General features: G+C 46.3%; 1 protein-coding gene across 1 annotated transcript in view; it reads right to left on the reverse strand.

The window, feature by feature from the left end:
- The window catches only part of LOC107106982 (tripartite motif-containing protein 7-like), a 55,055-nt gene extending 36,842 nt beyond the window's left edge, over positions 1–18,213 (reverse strand). Inside the window, exons 1-2 of the mRNA XM_015407197.1 lie at positions 17,803–18,213; positions 15,049–15,144 (exon numbers count right to left, since the gene is read on the reverse strand). Coding sequence (XP_015262683.1) covers positions 15,049–15,144; positions 17,803–18,213 — 507 coding nt within the window. The remainder of the gene's footprint in view (positions 1–15,048; positions 15,145–17,802) is intronic.
- Positions 18,214–19,215: the final 1,002 nt, after the last annotated feature.

Below are 19,215 nucleotides of genomic sequence, written 5' to 3' on the forward strand. Positions count from 1 at the left end.
CTCTGCGCCCTTTCACCCGGCCACCAATGGGCAAGCAGAGAGGATGGTGTGAACCATGAAGGAGTCCCTCCAGAGGATCATCGACAGGGACTGGGACCATAGATTCGCAGCCTTCCTTTTTGGCCACCAGGTGACCCCAAGTGCTACCTCAGGCCACAGCCCAGCTGGACTCCTCATGGGCAGGCGCCTAGCCACCCGACTAGACAGACTGCAACCAGATCGGGCCCCTGAGCACTAATCGTCCCCAGAGAGCCAGGAAGCACCCAGAGGATTCTTCCCTGGCAACTCCGTCTACACCAGGAACTTTTCCAGCAGCCCTGCCTGGGTTCCCACCAAGGTCATCTGAGTTACCGAACCCCTGGTATTGACAGGGGATGGTCAGGTCCTTAGGCAATATATAGACCAGCTCTGCTCCTTCCTGCTGAGCCAGAGTCACCGTCAGCATTTGCAGAAGACTGCGATGTGGGTCTGCCCCGACCTTAGGAACCAGAGACCATGAGGGAGTTTGGCAGTGCACAGCCAGAATGCCAAGAAGATGACACACCCGACCAGGCAGCCATGGACCTTCCTGATGTCACACCAGACCTCGGCCCCTCAGATAGAACCACGGCGCCCAACCCGAGTATGACGCAAACCAACATACCTGAGAGATTTTGTGTGTTAAGGTGTTTTGGAATTTAGGGGGGGAGGGATGTTGTGAACTGAGCCATGAGTCATCCCTGAGCTAGTCTCTGAAACTGGTTGAGCTTGTTACCCAGAACAATAGCTTACCAGGATTCTGGAGTGGGCCAATAGAGATGTGGTATTATGTAAATAGCCTATCTTTGGGAGTGGGGTGTGTTAGGGTGTGGTCTTTGCATGCTTTATAAACAGGGAAGCAAGCCCTGGATTTTAGTCCTTGTAGTGTGCCTGAAATCACTAACTAAACTAGAGCTGATCACTGCAGTGCGTCCAGAACCCAGTATTTAACAACTGCCTTAAGGACAGACTCTGAGGCAGCCCTTATCATACACAGCAAAGAAGGGAGTGAGGGTCTCTCCAAAGAAGGAGGCTCTTGAGAACCTGTAGAGAAGGGCTGCTCTGTCAGCGTCAAAAAAGGCCACCTGCCCCCCCTCGTAGTTGAGAGAGACTCGGATCCTCTTGAGCTCTCCATGCAGGGTCAGGAGAGGGTTAATGTCCTTTATGAAAGCCTTGTACTGGCCCTGACTCGTCCCCACAGCCCAGATCCCTTCCTCAGGAGTCACGGTGAGCTTGGCCCTCGCGAGATTTCTGGCCACCCCCACGGCCCAGCCTTCCTCACTTCCCACACTGACTTCCCAGAAATGGCAGCCTGCTGTGAAGCCCCCACTGCCCAGCACAAAGGAATAACAGTAAACTTTCTCAGGATCTTCAGGCCGGTCTTGAGCCTTAGTTTGGCATTGAATGCTTTTCCGATCCTCAGACAGGATGTATTCGTTATTAGATGTGGTTGGATCCAGAGTCACGTTTGCTGTTAGGGAGAAGTGAAGAGACAGAAGGGAAGGAAAATCAGCCAGAGAGAAATCAGCCACACATGCAAAAGTTCCAGTTGTCCCAAGGAAAACCCACGCTTCGATAGCTCTGTTTTTAAAGCAGTAGGTTTGTTCATTTGATTTCTCACTAAAATTTAGCTCTGCATATGTGGCAAAACAGCTGGAGCCAAAGTAGGCAGAACAAGAAGAAGAAGAGATTGGATTTATACCCCACCCTTCACTACCTGAAGGAGTCTCAGAGCGGCTTACAATCTCCTTTCCCTTCCCCTCCCCACAACAGACACCCTGTGAGGTAGGCGGGGCTGAGAGAGCTCTTTTGAGAACTGCTCTTTCAAGAACAGCTCTGAGAGAGCTGTGGCTTGCCCAAGGTCACATCAGCAGCTGCAAGTGGAGGAGTGGGGAATCAAACCCGGTTCTCCCAGATTAGAGTCCATGCACTTAACCACTACACCAAGCAGCCTACCTCCAAACACAGTGAAACGGGAGATTGCTGAGTTGCAAGTTATTACAACACTCAGGACAATGGACCACCCAGAACTTAACAGAGATATTGGTTTCTTATCTCCCTACACATGCTAACATCATTTAGTTCTCACATCTGTTTGTAAACTGTTATGCTGTGTGCAAATTTGCTGCTATTCACAGGTCTTACCAAACCGCCCTCATCCAGTCTTAGCTTGTATTTACTGCTCAGTTACTTATGCATATTGACTTTAATTGGCCCTTCCTGGCAACACCCTCCCCACTTCTACCTATATGTAATGGTTGGTGACTTCTGTTTCACTGTATCTGAAGAAGTGTGCATGCACAGGAAAGCTTATACATGGAATAAAACTTTGTTGGTCTTAAAGGTGCCCCTGGACCCGAACTTTACCGTCCTGCTTCAGACCAACACCCCCATTAATCAATTTATGATTTTCATATTCGTAGAACAGTTTCAGAAGGTAGCTGTGTTAGTCTGCAGTAGAATAGATAGATCTGAATCCAGAAGTACTTTAGAGACCAACAAAATTTTGGGGGGAAGAAGAAGAGATTGGATTTATACCCCACCCTTCACTACCCAAGGGACTCTCAGAGTGGCTTACAATCTCCTTTCCCTTCCTGTGAGGTAGGTGGGACTGAGCTCTGAGAGAAACTGCTCTTTTTCAAGAACAGCTGTACCAGAACTATGGCTTGCCCAAGGTCATCAAGCAGCTGCAAGTGGAGGAGTGGGGAATCAAACCCGGTTCTCCCAGATTAGAGTCTGCACACTTAACCACTACAATACAACTTTCAAGACTCTGACAAAGAGAGCTTTGGCTCTCAAAAGCTTATTCCCTGAAATCTCATTGGTCTCTAAGATGCTTCTGGATTCAAATCTAGACGTTCACAAGGTAAAACTCTTCAACATCATTGAAACACAAAAAAGAAATCTCCTGGCAAGTCACTCTTCCTCGTGAATTTTGTTCCATATTGGTCTCCAAAATTTACCTCTTTGCGTCAGAAGCCCAGAAACTAGACCATCTGGGGAAGAAAAAGGAACAGAGATTAACCATCAAACCATCGTGTTTATAGCTTGTACCAAGAATAGCAATTCCAAAAAGTATTGATGCTGGGAGAAATGTGGCTTCTCCTTCCAGCTTGGTTTGCAAATACCTATGTTTCTCTTATCATTCCCAATTACTGCTTCTATAGAATTCAGAAAACAAAGACACACAATACGTGATTTGGAAAGCTAATGTTTGGCTTCAGCACAACTTTGTGCCACAACTTTGTTGTTCAAGTCTGGATTTTTACTGTACAGTCCAGTGCTATTTAAGCCAAAGGAAGCTTTGGAATTCACTGAGGAGGAAGAGGAGGAGGAGGGTTGGTTTTATATCCCGCCCTTCACTACCCAAAGGAGTCTTGGAGCAGTTTACAATCACCTTCCCTTCCTCTCCCCACAACAGAGACCCTGTGAGGTAGGTGGGGCTGAGAGAGCTCTGAGGGAACTGTGACTGGCCCAAGGTCACCCAACAGGCTTCATGTGGAGGAGGATTGGGGAATAGAACTTGGTTCTCCAGAACAGAGTCCACTGCTCTTAACCACTACACCTAATCTTTTATCCCAACAACACTCAAGCAACAGGAGTTATTCACACAAGCCAAAGGGACAAGTTTGACAGATCCATTTTGACTATAATCATATAGCAAAGGCAGCACACAGAAGGGAAGTAATTATGAACTTGCTCTGTGGATGTCCCAAAAATGTCCCCATTGACCCAAGGTTTGCTTTTCTAAATGTTACATTTACATGAAAGAAGCCCTGCTCCTGGAGCATACAGGGCTATCAGGATGGTCAGGGATCCTTGGACCACAGAGGGAGCCAGACCATTGTTGTGTAAATTGAAGAACCGTTTAAGAAATCTCACACCAGTTTCAAGTTTCAGGTAGGAAGAAGGGTGTCTTCCCTATCAAGTAAAGGGTTAAAGGAATTGAGCTTTGATTATGCACCAAGAACAGCTAATGAACTCGGCTGCCATATTCACTGAATACACCCCCCCAAAAATTGTGTAAATGAAAAAATGGGACATCAGACTTCATTATAACCCTGAATTGCAATAGAAAAGTTGGGTGAATATCATATGTATTGGATCATTTACACCTTTATCAACCTCACTAATCAGGTTCCCTCCTCTCCTTTTGGAGGCTTTTTCTTTCCCAGCCTCTCTCCTAAACAAGGTATGGAGATAAAAAAAAAATGAAGGCAATTTTTAAAAACATTCTAGATTCCAAGACCAATTTTGAGAACACAACTAAAATTGCCTTCTCGGCTGGCATTCTTCAGTAACCCAGGTCCCAGAACCCACCATTTGCATTTCTGATGTAAATGACCTGAACAAAATCCTTGCAGCCAGTCACTCTCACCTTGGAATTTCTTTATGACACTCTCCAGCACGTGATTGATCTCACAGCAACCCCAGAGCCTCCATTTCAGCCCAGGAGGGAAAGCCCCTGGATTCTCAAACGTCTCCTTCTTCTGATACCTAGAGAGGAAAACTCTAATGGATCATTCATTCAAACCAAAACTCCCGAGAGAAGCAAAAGAACAAAATGGAAAAATGTACAGTACATCTCCTGCCTTGAAAACCCTTCGAGCTCAGTATAAGTTGGCTGCAACATGAGGGCGCTTTCCACCAGCACCAAGGCAACAAACAGTGGAAAGCGTAGATAAGCCATAGGCGGGAGAAGAAAAGCAGAGAGTGACAGAAGTGCATTGTGTTGGAAATATGTGAGTTGCAAGGTCTAAGATTCAGTCATTATAGGGTTAATCTGTTTAGCTTGTGGACTATTGTTTAGACTGACCTGGAAGAAAACTTGGCAGACTACCAATGCAAGCAAAGCCCGTGAAAGTTACTAATATTGATTGGTTAATGTATTCAGGTGATTTCCTTCTAGGGGTCAAGAAGAAGCAGATTCTCCATTGTTGTGTTGTGCTGTTGTCTGACCATGTGGTCAGATCTTTTGTAGCTCTAAAGATGTAGCTTAGGTTTCTTCTTTTGCAGTTATTTCCGTGTACCCTACCCGTGTACCCGTGTAAAATTTTTTAAACAGAAAGAAATGCCTCCTCTCCAGTGAAGCAACGATCCATTGCAACCTCTAAGTATTTAAGTATTTTTACCAATTTCCCCCAACACTTTGGAAGGCCTGCCTCACTACAAGCAGCAAACTAGGTATTATGACGAATATGCTTCCTTCATATTTAAAACATCTTTATGTTTGCTTTCCCACTAACCTAGGTTGCCCAAGGCAGCAATCAATCAGAAATATTAAAACAAGCTGGGGGCCTCCTAAAAAGACCCCTCCTGATCACCCCAGCTTGGCACGTCTCCATCAGAGCTCAATGGAACACGTCCAAGTGCAAGCCGCCATAAACCAAAAACTCTTAATGTGTTTATTTGATGTTATATACAGGGCTGTAACTAGGTGGGGCTGTGCCCCCCCAAATCTGCCAGACACACCTCTCTCCCATTCCCCTGACCGCCCTCTCCTCTCCCCCACTGCCCGTCGGCTTCAATGACTTCTCCAGCTGCATAGGCATTCTTCCTCTCTTTCCTTCCTTGCAGCCTTCGGGCTCTCCAGCAGTGGCATGCATTCGTTCGGTTCTGTGCAGGACACACTTCGCTTATATGCTTCACATCGAGGATGGGGCTGGTGTGGGGGTAAGGACGGAGGGAGAAGGCAGGCTCCGGTGCACCTTCCCCTCCCCTTTTTGTTCCACAAGGGGAAGGAAGGAGCCCCTGGCTAGGCTGTTCCTGCTCCAGCCGCCTCCCCTCCCAGTGCTGGGAAGCCCAGCTCACTTGCCTTGCTCATTAATTAAATTAGCATCCATCCACACCCCCTCCAGAAAAAAATCCTAGACACGGGCCTGGTTATATAGGATGATGTTGTACATTGCCCTGAGCCCAGTTCCACTGGGGAGGGCAGTTGATAAATTCAATAAATAAACAAAATTGGAATTGTTTTATTAATTCATTAATGTTCTTACTGTTGTTCACAGCCCTAATTCCTGTGTATTCAGTGAAGGGCAGTCTATAAATTTGAATTATAAATAAACTAGGAATAAGGCTTGTTGTGGACATAAATACAACGAGCTCTAGAAAGAGACTCTGGGAGAGTGCCACCAGAGCCTGCACTCACTGCCTCCTCCCTGTGGCAGCTGGGAACTGTAGGCCAGCAGATAAGGAAGCCCCATTCAACCCAGTGAGTGATACCCCTGCAGACCCCTCTCCAGAACTACAGTTCAATTAAACCTTATGGGGGAACATTTTAAGCAAACAACCACAGACGGCAGCCATCTCACAAACACAGGTGCCTGCCATTTCATCACACCTACCCACGGCCACCGAGGAAAAAGTTGGTCCCACACAGGAGGCAAGGAGGAGAAGTGTCTTCATCAAGAGAGAAAACTGTCTGCCAGTTATTCTGCCAGGTAACAGTGGCTGCAGTCAGAGTGGGCGGGGAAGAGGAGCAGACTCAGCACCCGGCCAATGGCACGTGAGTACTCTTGAGTGGTGGCTGATGGGCCAATGGCTGAGGGAGCGCATTGCACAACCAATGGAATGCTTGGAAAGGGCCACCCCCAAATGACAATTATTATATATAGAGATAAATAAATATATTTAAATAAATGAATTTCCATGTGAAACATTGAAGGATCTGGAGTCCTACATCCTGTCTTCTGAAGCTTGATGGTAGGGATGCCAGCCTCCTGGTGGGACCAGGGGAACCCCCAGAATTATAGCTCACCTGAAGGCTACCAAGATGCTTTGGAGGGTGGATTTTGTAGCACTGTGCCCTACTGAGATCCCTGTCCTCTCCAGGATCCACCTCCAACTCTCCAGGAGTGTCCCAACCTGGAGCTGAGAATCCTACCCCCCCTTCTCCCTGCCAGTGGCCAGAGGGGACTTGGAACCCTACCTGAGGGCCACATACTTCTCATACTACAGACCCTTTCCATCACCAAGAAGGGAAATGAGTGAGATCTACTTACCCCTGCAAAGTACTTCTGACATCCTGGAGGGGAGAAAGAAGAGAAAATTCAATGCCTGCCATGGACCATGCTAGCGCTACATCCACATAGAAGTTTTCCACTGCACCAGGTTTGGAACATTAATATTAATTCAGGACACATGCTGACTGAAGCGATCCCTAGAATAGGATTGCCAGGTCTGGGTTGGAAAATAACTGGAGATTTTGGGGGTGAAGCCTGAGGAGAGCAGGGTTTAGGGGGGGAGGGTGATATAATGCCATAGACTCCACCTTCCAAGGTGTCCGTTTTCTTCAGATGAACGGATCTCTTTTGCCTGCAGATCAGTTGTAATCCCAGGAGATCTCCAAACACCACCTGAAAGTTGACAACCCTGCCCTAGAACCAGAGTCATAGCAGTCTGTTAAGGTCCTTGCCTGGTCCAGGCCTGAAAGAGGCAGGAGTGTGTAGGAGGGAGGGATCCCTGAAAGGGATGTCCTGTTTATGTCAAACCTGCACAGCTCTGCCTCCTTCTCTAATGGTCTTCTTGGAGCCATTTGAATTTTCAGTGCCTGTTTGAAACATCTGACTTTGTCCAGACCTTTGGATCTGTTGTTGTTGGTATCTTTTTTCCCCATCCTGCCCTGGAAATCTGAGAACTGCCCAATAATGATAATGTTGCCTTTGCTGAGTTACAGCAGTACTGCTTAAAGTAAAAAAAAATTTTTTAATCAGAGCTGACTATTGTTTCATAGTACTGCTTTATCCTAATTTTATTATGGCTGTTTTATTGGCTGGTTTTACAATGTTTTGTGTTGATTTTTAATTTGGTTTAAGTGTGCATTATTTGTTTTCTTAACGGACAGTCTGTTGGTTGCACTGTCAGAGTGTAAGAGCTCTGAGAGTGTGCGAGTGAAGGGTGAGTAAAATTATGTATTGTTGTTGTTGTTGTTGTTGTTGTTATTATTGTTATTCACCTAATCCCCACAGCTGTGGGGCTCTAGGCGATGTACAACATTCTAAAACCATAGAAACATATAAAAAGTCCAGGTCTCTTTTTGTAGCAGGAACTCCTTTACATATTAGCCGACACACCTCTAATGTAGCCAATCCTCCAAGAGTTTACAGTAGCCCCTGTAAGACGAGCTCAGTAAGCTCTTGGAGGAGTGGCTACATTACAGGTGTGTTGCCTAATATGCAAAGGAGTTCCTGCTACAAAAAGAACCCTGATTAAAAACCTTATCTAGCATTATACAATAATTAAAAGCAAGTGGCAATTTTTTGTGTGTGCAGTTCCCTCTCACCTGGTGTGTGAGTGCTTCGCCTGTACAGTGGGATAGGCTCCACAGGAACCGGGGTCCCAGGTAGGGTGCCAGCCATGACGTCAACCATTGCTGTCCTCAACCGAACACCTGGCAGAACATCTCTGCCTTGCAGGCCCTGCGGAATGGCATGAGCTCCCACAGGGCCCTGATGTTATTTGACAGAGAGTTCCACCAGGTCTACTCCAATATGGTTCCCAAATTGTTATTTCCTAAGTCACAAAAATATTTCAGACATTCAAGGTGAAGTGGGACATTGAGGCTAAGGGGCCTAAGTGGGAGACACTTGGAGAGAAATCAGCAGCAAAGGAACAGGGCAACTGATTCTGTCAACGTTAGTTACTAACCTTAATCCCACACAGGCCTCACGTTAGTGAGCACCCTGACCTCAATCTCTTGTATGTTCCTAGGCACAATCAAATCAATGTTATCCCTTCCACAAACTGAGCCCTTCTCTTGTGCAGCTAAAGGGGTCAGAGGGCTCTTTCCTACCTTCAGAACTTCAATATGTGAAGAAGAGAAGAGACTGGATTTATACCCGCCCTTCACTACCCAAAGGAGTTTCAGAGTGGTTTACAGTCTCCTTTCCCTTTCCCTTCCCACAACAGACACCCTGTGAGGCAGGTGGGGCTGAGAGAGCTCTTTTGAGAACTGATAATGAGAGAACAGCTCTGAGAGAACTGTGGCTGACCCAAGGTCACACCAGCAGCTGCCTGTGGAGGAGTGGGGAATCAAACCAAGCCACTGTATCTTCTCTTTCCAATTCGGTCCGTTTCTACAAGTGGGAGATAGAAAAAAGAAGAGAAAACCCAAGTGAGGAATGTGGTTGGTCCTTGTAAGGTCAAGAGGTTGGTTGTGAGGATTCTGATAGAAAGAGCATGTGTGGCTTTTCGGAGAGTCAGGGCTTGTTAAAATCACGTTACTTAACATGTCTACACATTAGTAGTACAATGGAGAGAACAGCAAGTCCATTGCGTGGTTCGCAGATAGGGACGCCAGCCTCCAGGTGGGACCTGGGGATCCCCTAGAGTTACGGCTCATCTCCAGACTGCAGAGGTCAGGTCCCCAGGAGAAAATGGATGCTTCGGAGGGTGGACTCTCTGCCCTCCCCAGGCTCCACTCCCAAATCTTTGGGAATTTCTGAGCCTGGAGCTGGCAACCCTATTTGGAAATACAAAAATGGTGTGTGGGGGAGGGGCCCCTGAGACAGCATCTTCCCGCCTGTTTTGACTGCCAGCCAGGCCCATAGCCAGGATATTTTAGTGGGGGGGGCTTTTAAAAAGTCAGGGGGCACTAAAGTTCACATGCGATCCCCGCATGCTGCCCTGCTTCTCCCTCCTCCCAGCATTTAAAGGGTCTCTTTAAAATGCTTTGAAGGAGAAGCCAGGAGGGCCACATGCGCCTGCACTCCAAGCCGTGAATTTGGAACGAAAGGCACGCATGGCCTCCCCCAGCTTCTCCCCAAAAGTCAGGGGGCCTTGGGAAGAAGTCAGGGGGCCAGGCCCCGGGAGGCCCCACTGTAGCTACAGGCCTGCTGCCAGCAGAAAAGAGCCAGTGTTTGTGTGGGAGGCACAAAACTCTCATCACCTGTCTGACGCAAAGCCCTTGTGTAATCCCTTGGCAGGGAAAAACCTTCCACAAGAGACTGCTTGAAAGGCACCAACCTTCATGCGATGTCCAGTCAGGTATAAGCTTCTCCACCCCATTATTTTTTCCCCTTTGGCCAAATGCTGCAAAGAACAGTGGAAGCTAGGGTTGCCATTCCTCCAATGGGGGCGGGGTTTGCCTGCTTTCAGGCCCCCAGATCTGCTGGCCCCGTTCCTTCTGGCGGGGGAATCCCGCCCCCAAAGTGCCTCGTTCGCACCGTGTCTGGTGCACCTGGAGGCGACGTCAACGTGCAGTGCATGTTGTGGGGGGACGTATCATTTGAGAAAATGAGAAAACGAGAAGATGATAGAACATCCCCCTGCAAAGTGCTCTGCATGATGACATCACTTCCGGGTGATGTCATCAGGGTATGCATGCTTTGCGTGTGTGCCGAAAAGGTCCCAAGATAGAGAGGCACCCCCCCACCCGCTGGGAGCCAGGTAGTGGAAGCTGATGGAACTTCTTAACTCTTCCACCTCTGATGTTTCTCCACTAAAATTGATTCCCCCTGTGTGTGTGGGGGGGGGAATAATTTTTTGAGAAGAATTTCTGGACTGAAAAGGGTTAAGAAGACCCTCTCCCTCTATTTAGTGATCCAGGTTTCAACTCCTAAGGCTGTATTTTGTAAAAGAAAAAAAACTCCAGGAAAAATAAGTACATCAGATGGCGTGCTGAGAGTGGTTTGATCTGGATAATTGTGATCACACTTACCTCCCTCACAGTGCAGTCTCATCGCTCCCCGGCATCTACACTACCGACACGTGGGAGAGTGTGTTGGCAGTTTTTCCGCCTCAGTTTGCACATGCGCATAGGCATTGAAATCTTCACGCATGCACAGAACAACTAGGGTGAATCACAGCTTTCCGCTGTAACAGAACACTTCCCTTTAAACTTTTGACATGAAACTGGCCTCAGTGAGATCCTGAACTCATCTAAATGCTAAAATGAGTCACCATTTAAACTTTGGTTTTATTAATGCAGGAGCGGAGCTCAGCCTATGCGCATATCGCCAACGCTAAAAAAGATGGCGGATGAAAAGCGGAAGCCTTAGGCTTTCAAGCGGAAGTGGCTTGACACTGCAAGGAGTCATCAGACATCAGAAAACTCTGGCTTGAACCAGAGAACCAGGTCAGGGACAGAGGGGACAGAGGGTGGCAGTGGGAGAGAATGTGTCCTCCAGACACCACTTAACATGTAGGGTCCCTCAGGGGGAGTTTCTCTCCCCGATGTTATTCAACATCTACATGCATCCCCTTGCCCTGCTGGTGCGAAGTTTTGGGCTCGGGTGTCACCAGTAGGCTGATGACACCCAGCTGTATCTGTTATTGGATGGCCTTCCAGGTACTGCTCCTCAGAATTGGGCTGCAGGTATGGAGGCTGTGGTTGGGTGGTTGAAACTGAGCAGGTTGAGACTGAATCCAACTAAGATGGAGGTTCTGTGGTGGAGGGGAGGAGTTTGGGACATCCCGCTCTTGATGGGGCACCACTAACACCAGCACAGTCTGTCAAGAGCTTGGGAGTGATCTTGGATACCTCCTTGAATATGGAGGCCAAAGTCACGCATATTGCCAGGCTGGAGTTTATTCCATCTGTGCTAGGTTCGCCAATTGTCCCTTTTCCTGTCATGCCCTGACCTAGCCACGGAAATCCATGCAACGGTTACCTCCAGGCTACACTACTGTAACTCACTCTGCATTGGCCTGCCCTTGAGACTGAGCCTGAAGCTCCAGCTGATCCAGAATGCAGCGGTGTGAGTCCTGACAGGAACATCATGGATGGCACACATACAACTGGTGCTGTGCCAGCTACACTGGCTTCCAGTGGAGTACAGAGTCAAATTCAAGGTTCTGGTGTTGACCTTCAAGGCCTTGAGCAGTCAGGGACCGACGTATCTATGGGACTGTCTCCTCTGTTATGTCCCCGGGAGAGCATTACGCACCTTGGAGAGCAATTTTCTTGTGGTCCCCGGCTCCAAAGACATTCAGTTGTCCTCAACCATGGCCAGGGCCTTTTCGGTCTGGGCCCCAACCTGGTGGAACTCTCTGCCAAACAACATCAGGGCCTTGTGGGATCTTTTTTTTTTCTCTCAACAATTTTTTATTGAAGTCTTGCAATTCATACAACCATTAAGATAAGTTATAACTACTTCAATTTTAACAGAAAATTGAAAGATTGGTTAGATTCACAATTAATACAGTATTTGTTATGAACATTTGAATAACTACTATTTTTCTAATCTCGAAAACTTGCTGAAAGCCATAGGATTTTGGGATATGAGGGGTATAACCTTGAATTCATGTAACGTTAGAAGATTAGAAAATCGAAGAATAATACATTCCTTAGTGAAGGTTTCGTTATGTTAAGGCGAGCGTTAACTGCACTGTGCTGTGTCTTTATATCTTGACTAGCCTTGTGGGATCTTATGCAATTCCGCAGGGGCTGTAAGGCAGAGATGTTCCGCCAGGCCTTTGGCTGAGGACAACAATGGTTACCAACTTGGCTGGCACCCTCTTCTGCTCTCTGTATTCACCCTACCCCTCTTCCCCCCCACCCGTGAAGTGGTCGGCAGTCTGTAACTGAAAATAATTGGCACTCACCATCTGAGTCTTTTAGATATGTAGTATTAATGTTATTCAGATATTTTATTCTATGTTTGATGTTTTTATCGTCATTATACATTGCCCAGAGCCCTGCAGTAGCTGGGATTGGGTGATCCATAAGTCCAATAAATGCTGCTGATGATGATGATACAAAAGCATAAAGACCAACAATAAAAAAATCTTCAAATATGTTAGTAGCAAACACCAGCCAGGGAGTCAGTGGGGCCATTGGATAACCAAGGGGTTAAAGGATTACTGAAGGATGATAGGGAAATGGCAGAGGAGATTAATGCATTTTTTTGCCTTTGTCTTCACTGTAGAAGATGGGAGGTGCTTGCCCAGTCCAGAACCACCAATATCAGAAAGGGTGTTGAAAGATCTGAGTTGGATTGAGGTGCCAAGAGAGGAGGTCCTACACTTGAAGGACAAATTTAAAAACTGACAAATCATCAGGCCCAGATGGCATACATCCAAGAGTTCTGAAAGAACTCCAATGTGAACTTGCGGATCTCCTGACAAAAATATGCAATATATCACTAAAATCTGCCTCCATTTCTGAGGACTAGAAGGTAGCTAATGTCACTCCCATCTTTAAAAAGGGTTCCGGAAGAGATCCACGAAATTACAGGCCAGTCAGTCTGACGTTGATACCGGCATAGTTGGTGGAAACTGTTATTAAGGAAAGACATTAATGAACAAAAACTATTGAGGCAGACTCAGCATGGATTCTGTAAAGGACCATCTTGTCTCACTAATCTTTTAGAGTTCTTTGAAGGGGTGAACAAACATGTGGACAATGGTGACCCCATAGACATTGTTTACCTAGACTTCCAGAAAGCCTTTGATAAAATTCCTCATCAAGGGCTCCTAAGTAAACTCAGCAGTCATGGGATAAGAGGACAAGTCCTCTTGTGTATTAAAAACTGGTTAATTAACAGGAAACAGGGAATGAGTCTAAATGGGCAGTTTTCACAGTGGAAGGTGGTAAGCAGTGGGGTATCGCAGTGCTTGGTACTAGGTCTGGTGTTTTTTTCACTTGTTCATTAATGATTTGGAGTTGAGAGTAAGCAGTGAAGTGGCTAAGTTTGCAGATGACACTAAGATGCTCAGGGAGGTGAGAACCAGGGAGGAATGAGAGGTGCACCAAAGGGATCTGTCAAGGCTGGGTGAGTGGGCAACAGTGTGGCAAATGAGGTTCAACATAGGCAAGTGCAAGGTGATGCACATTGGAGCCAAAAATCCTAACTATAAATATACATTGATGGGATCCGAACTGGTGGAGACTGACTACAGAGATATTGTAGCCATGGTAGTTAACTCATTGAATATGTCTACCCGGTGTGCAAATCCTAGGCTGGAGATTATTAGGAAGGGGGTTGAAAACAAATCAGCCAGTATCATAATGCCCCTGTATAAATCGATGGTGTGGCCTCATTTGAAATATTGTGTACAGTTCTGGTCACCGCACTTCAAAAAAGATATTACAGCATTGGAAAAACTGCAGAAAAGGGCAACTAAAATTATTAAGGTGATGGAACACATTCCATATGAAGAAAGGTTAAAGAGGTTAGGGCTCTTTAGCTTGGAAAAATGATGATTGAGGGGTGACATGACAGAGGTTCACAAAATTTTGCATGGGATAGAGAAAGAAGTACTTTTCTCCCTTTCTCACAATACAAGAACTTGTGGGTACTCAGTGAAATTAATGAGTCGTGGTGGCTCAGTGGTTAAGACACTGAACTGCAGGCCAGAAGGTTGGTAGTTCAGCAGTTCGAGATCCGAGTACTGCTCCTGTCACTGGTCCCAGCTCCAGCCAACATAGCAGTTCAAAAGCAAGAAATTGCAAGTAGATAAATAGGTACCGCTTTGGTGGGAAGGTAACAGCATTCCTTGTGTCTCGGCATCCAGTCATGCCAGCCACATGACCATGGAAACATCTTCGGACAGCGCTGGCTCTTCGGCTTGGAAACGGAGATGAGCACCACAACCCTAGAGTCAGGTTTGACTGGCTTTCGAGCAAGGGAAATGTTTACTTTTAAGCTTAGAACAGGTAAAAGGAAGTACTTCTTCACCCAAAGAGTAATTAATTAACACATGGAATTCATTGCCTCAAGGTGGTGGCAGTTACAAGCATATAGATAAGCTTCAAGAGGGAACTGGATAAACATATGGAGCCAGAGGTCCATCAGTGACTATTAGCCAGAAGGTCTGGAGCAGTGATGCTCTGTATTGTTGGTGCGGGGGGGGGGGGCAAAAGCGGCAAGGCTTCTGGAGTTCTGGCCCCGCTGGTGGACCTCCTGATGGCACCTGGGTTTTGGACACTGTGTGACAAAGAGTGTTGGGCTGGATGGGTCATTGGCCTGATTCAACATGGCTTGTCTTAAGTTCTTAACTGATGGGGAGCAGGGCATTTTATATTCTGTTTTCCCTGATAATACTTTCTGTTCTTGTTTAGTTCTTGTCAGTAATAATGATGCTTACAAGCAGGTCTTGGCTTTCCTTTTCAGCATCTGCTTTATAGGCCAGAATTTTCTGTCTCTCGTTCTTCACGGTCTCCAGGCATCTGTGGATCTGATCCTGAGGAGAAAGCAAACATTCCGGATAAATTTTAAAGGCTTACTATATATACCAATGAAAACTGTTCTTTCAATAAAAAGAGGGCCTAACTACACGATGTGCCCAACATGTGCCTTGTCACCGCTGCATGACTGCACCCATAGATGTACATCAGGGGAACTAATCTTATAAAGTGCTTGTTTCCTTAGCACTTTGAGGAAGAAGGAACTTCTGGTTTCACTTCCACTTCACTTCCGGCTTGCTTTTGCAACTGACTAACTTACTAACAACAAAGCTAGTGGAGGTGGTGGTATCCCAGCTGAGCTATTCAAAGTCTTAAAAGATGCTGCTGTTAAAGTGCTGCACTCAATTTGCCAGCAGATTTGGAAAACGCAACAGTGGCCACAGGATTGGAAAAGGTCAGTATACATTCCAATCCCAAAGAAGGGCAATGCCAAGGAATGTTCAAACTATCGCACAATTGCACTCATATCACACACTAGCAAGGTCATGCTCAAGATCCTACAAGCTAGGCTTCAACAGTACATGGATAGAGAACTGCCAGAAGTACAAGCTGGGTTTCGAAGAGGTAGAGGAACGAGAGATCATATTGCCAACATTCGCTGGATTATGGAGAAAGCAAGAGAGTACCAGAAAAACATCTACTTCTGCTTCATTGACTATGCTAAAGCCTTTGACTGTGTGGATCACAACAAACTATGGCAGGTCCTTAAAGAGATGGGAGTACCAGACCACCTCACATGTCTCTTGAGAAACCTGTATAAGGGCCAAGAAGCGACAGTTAGAACCGGATACGGAACAACTGATTGGTTCAGCATAGGAAAAGGAGTACGACAAGGATGTATACTGTCACCTTGCTTATTTAATATATATGCAGAGTACATCATGCGAAATGCTGGCCTGGATGAATCACAAGCGGGAATTAAGATTGCTGGGGAAAAGATCAACAACCTCAGATATGCAGACGATACCACTCTAATGGCAGAAAGTGAAGAGGACCTAAAGAGCCTCTTGCTCAGGGTAAAAGAGGAGAGCGCAAAAGTGGGCTTGAAGCTCAACATCAAAAAAACTAAGATCATGGCATCCGGCCCCATCACTCCTTGGCAAATAGAAGGGGAAGTCGTGGAAGTAGTGACAGACTTCACGTTCCTGGGATCCCAGATCACCGCAGACTGTGACTGCAGCCATGAAATTAAAAGACGCCTGCTCCTTGGGAGGAAAGCGATGGCGAACCTAAACAGCATGATAAAAAGTAGAGACATCACCCTGCCAACAAAAGTCCGCATGGTCAAAGCAATGGTATTCCCAGTAGTCATGTATGGCTGCGAGAGTTGGACTATAAGGAAGGCCGAGCGCAGAAGAATAGATTCTTTTGAACTATGGTGCTGGAGAAGACTCTTGAGAGTCCCTTGGACTGCAAGAAGATCAAATCAGTCAATCCTAAAAGAAATCAACCCTGACTGTTCCCTGGAAGGCCAGATAATGAAACTGAAGCTCAAATACTTTGGCCACCAAATGAGAAGGGAGCACTCACTGGAGAAGACCCTGATGCTGGGAAAGATGGAAGGTCAAAGAAGATGGGGACGGCAAAGGATGAGATGGTTAGACAGTGTCATAGATGCAACAAACATGAAACTGAGCAAACTTCAGAGGACGGCGGAAGACAGGAAGGCCTGGCTTAATCTAGTTCATGGGGTCGCAAAGAGTCTGTGCAACTGAACAACAACAACAACAAATCTTCTTGGACTGAAGGGGGAGTTGCCCATGGCCTGAACAATGTACTTTTGGTGCCAAGCAGAGGCTCTACCACTGAGCCACAGCCCTTCCTCGGCCAGAGCTTGGACAGACACACAAGGAGCAATGCTCCCCCTAAGCTGTGGAGTCTTATGAGCAAAGATTCTACTTTGTGAGCTACTGGCATTAAAATTGTGAGTGAGTGATTTGGCTATTGCATAAATTAGTTTGCTCTGGAGCCATCCTTCCTGAGCTGAGACAAAAATATATGAGCCGGAGGCTAGAAAACTGTGAGCTAGCTCACACTAACTCAGCTTAGAGGGAACACTGACAAGGAGTATGCCAAATCCTAGCATTCTGCTAGCGCTTCAAGGGGTCACTTCAAGTGCTTTGGTGTAGAACCAGCCTCATGTATGGAACAAAATGTTCTGGCTGTTTGGAATGCAGGCCAGGAGGGGACTACCCTTAGTCTAGCTGTTGTCTTTTTCCTCCCTCCACCCATGTTTTTATCCACCCTTTGACTGTTGTTCTCCCCCCACCTCCCCCTTTCCTCTTGTAAAACTTCGGGTTGGCCCAAACAAATATTTGAGTCTTCTTGTTGCTGTATTCTGTTGCTTTGCAAAGATTGGCACAAAAGAGTGTACTGCAGTAAGCCAAGTAACTAATATCTTGACCTTGTGGTAATAAAATGACCTTGATTAAACAGAGAAAGTGGGTTGGTCTTACTTTTGTTTTCAGTATGGCCCAAACACTCACTGTAAAAAGGAGAAAAAAACCCCGCATTGGCACCTTGTCCCTCCTTACAAGTGAAAGCTTCGGCCCTGGAGGGAGAGCCCCTCTCCTGCTATATTGGGAGGGAAGTGCATCTTCTCCACCCCAGAGAATGGAAGGGTTCCACCAGCCAGGATCCAGATGAGTCCCTACCTTGTATTGCTGAGCAGCCTCTTCCAGGAGGAGTATTTTGTGTCCTCGGTGTTCTGGGGATCGCTCACAGAAAAAACACACCAATTGTTCATCCTCTTTGCAGAAGAGGTGGAGTTTTTCCTTGTGTTTCAAGCAACGATCTTTCCCCCCTGAACTTAGTGGCAACTGTTTCATTTTTTCTAGTAGGTGTGCCAGCTGCCAGTTTCGACGGAAATTCCCTTTCCGGATCTTGAATTTGCAGGTGGGACACTCCAAGCCCCCCAGTGCTTCCCATTTCTCACAGTAGTTGGTGATGCAGCCCTGACAGAAGCTGTGCCCACAGTCCAGGACCACAGGCTCTGTCAGGCACCCCAGGCAGATGGGACATGTGACTACTTCTTCCACATCTATGGATGGTGGGGCTGAGGCCATGGGGGCTGGATTCACAGTGGCTTGGATGATAGGAAAGGCAACTTGTAAGATCTGTAAAAGGGCAGCAGAAGAGGAATTAGCTAGAGATAAAGGGATGGAATCCTAGGATGTTGCTGTGTTGAATTTACTTTGAAATAGATTGTATTGTATTGCTTTTTTATTTTTTAACTATGTAATATTTATTGATAATAAGTTCAACAATGCAATAATCGTGACAATAGGTGTACAAAGTTAATACCACTCACTATTATTTCTTATTACAATACAGATGTTGCTAAACTTTCAAACTTACAATGCACAGATATTACGAGTGTTGAGATGAAATATCTGTAATATGAGAGAGAGTGTAACTTTACTTGTCACGGGTGGGTGTTTTCTGCACTGACCCTGGCTTTGTGGAGAAGACTGAGTCCCCAGATAAAAGCTTATTTCATCATGGCTTCTGCTCCCAAACCAAGAGCTACCCCAAATGGAAGAATAAGTGTAAGAGAGAGGAAGAGAGTCTCTTCCTTGTGTCCTCAACTTTTATAATCTATGTTGGGGAGTCTGTCCACCACCCCCATATAGGGGGTGGTGGTCTGTCCCACCTAGAGTTCATCTGGATCTTCTTGCCCCCAAAGGAAGAGTTTACTTTCTAGCCATTTGACTCCAAGCAATCTCTGTCCCTTTGGGATATGATCTGGCAGCAGGGTGTGAGATCGTAAACTGTTACCCTGTAATTCAGTCAGACTCCTTAGCATAACCAAGAGCCTGATGATTCCTTTCTTCAACCCCTTTCTTTGTGCCAGCTACTAGTCTATGCAAAAATATAAACCGCAAGGGTAGACCATCAAAGGATATACAACTTTCACAAGTAAACAGTAGACATCAGTCTATGGCAACACAATATCAACAAATTGAAGATACAATAGAATTGGTGGTCACAATTCAAGACACACTGTTTGCAAATTCAAAGCACAATTTGACGATAGTAGAAAATATCCAACAAGAGACTCCTCTATA

The sequence above is a fragment of the Gekko japonicus genome, unplaced genomic scaffold (assembly GCF_001447785.1).
Source record: "Gekko japonicus isolate JY-2015 unplaced genomic scaffold, Gekko_japonicus_V1.1 scaffold4975, whole genome shotgun sequence".
NCBI lineage: Eukaryota > Metazoa > Chordata > Lepidosauria > Squamata > Gekkonidae > Gekko > Gekko japonicus.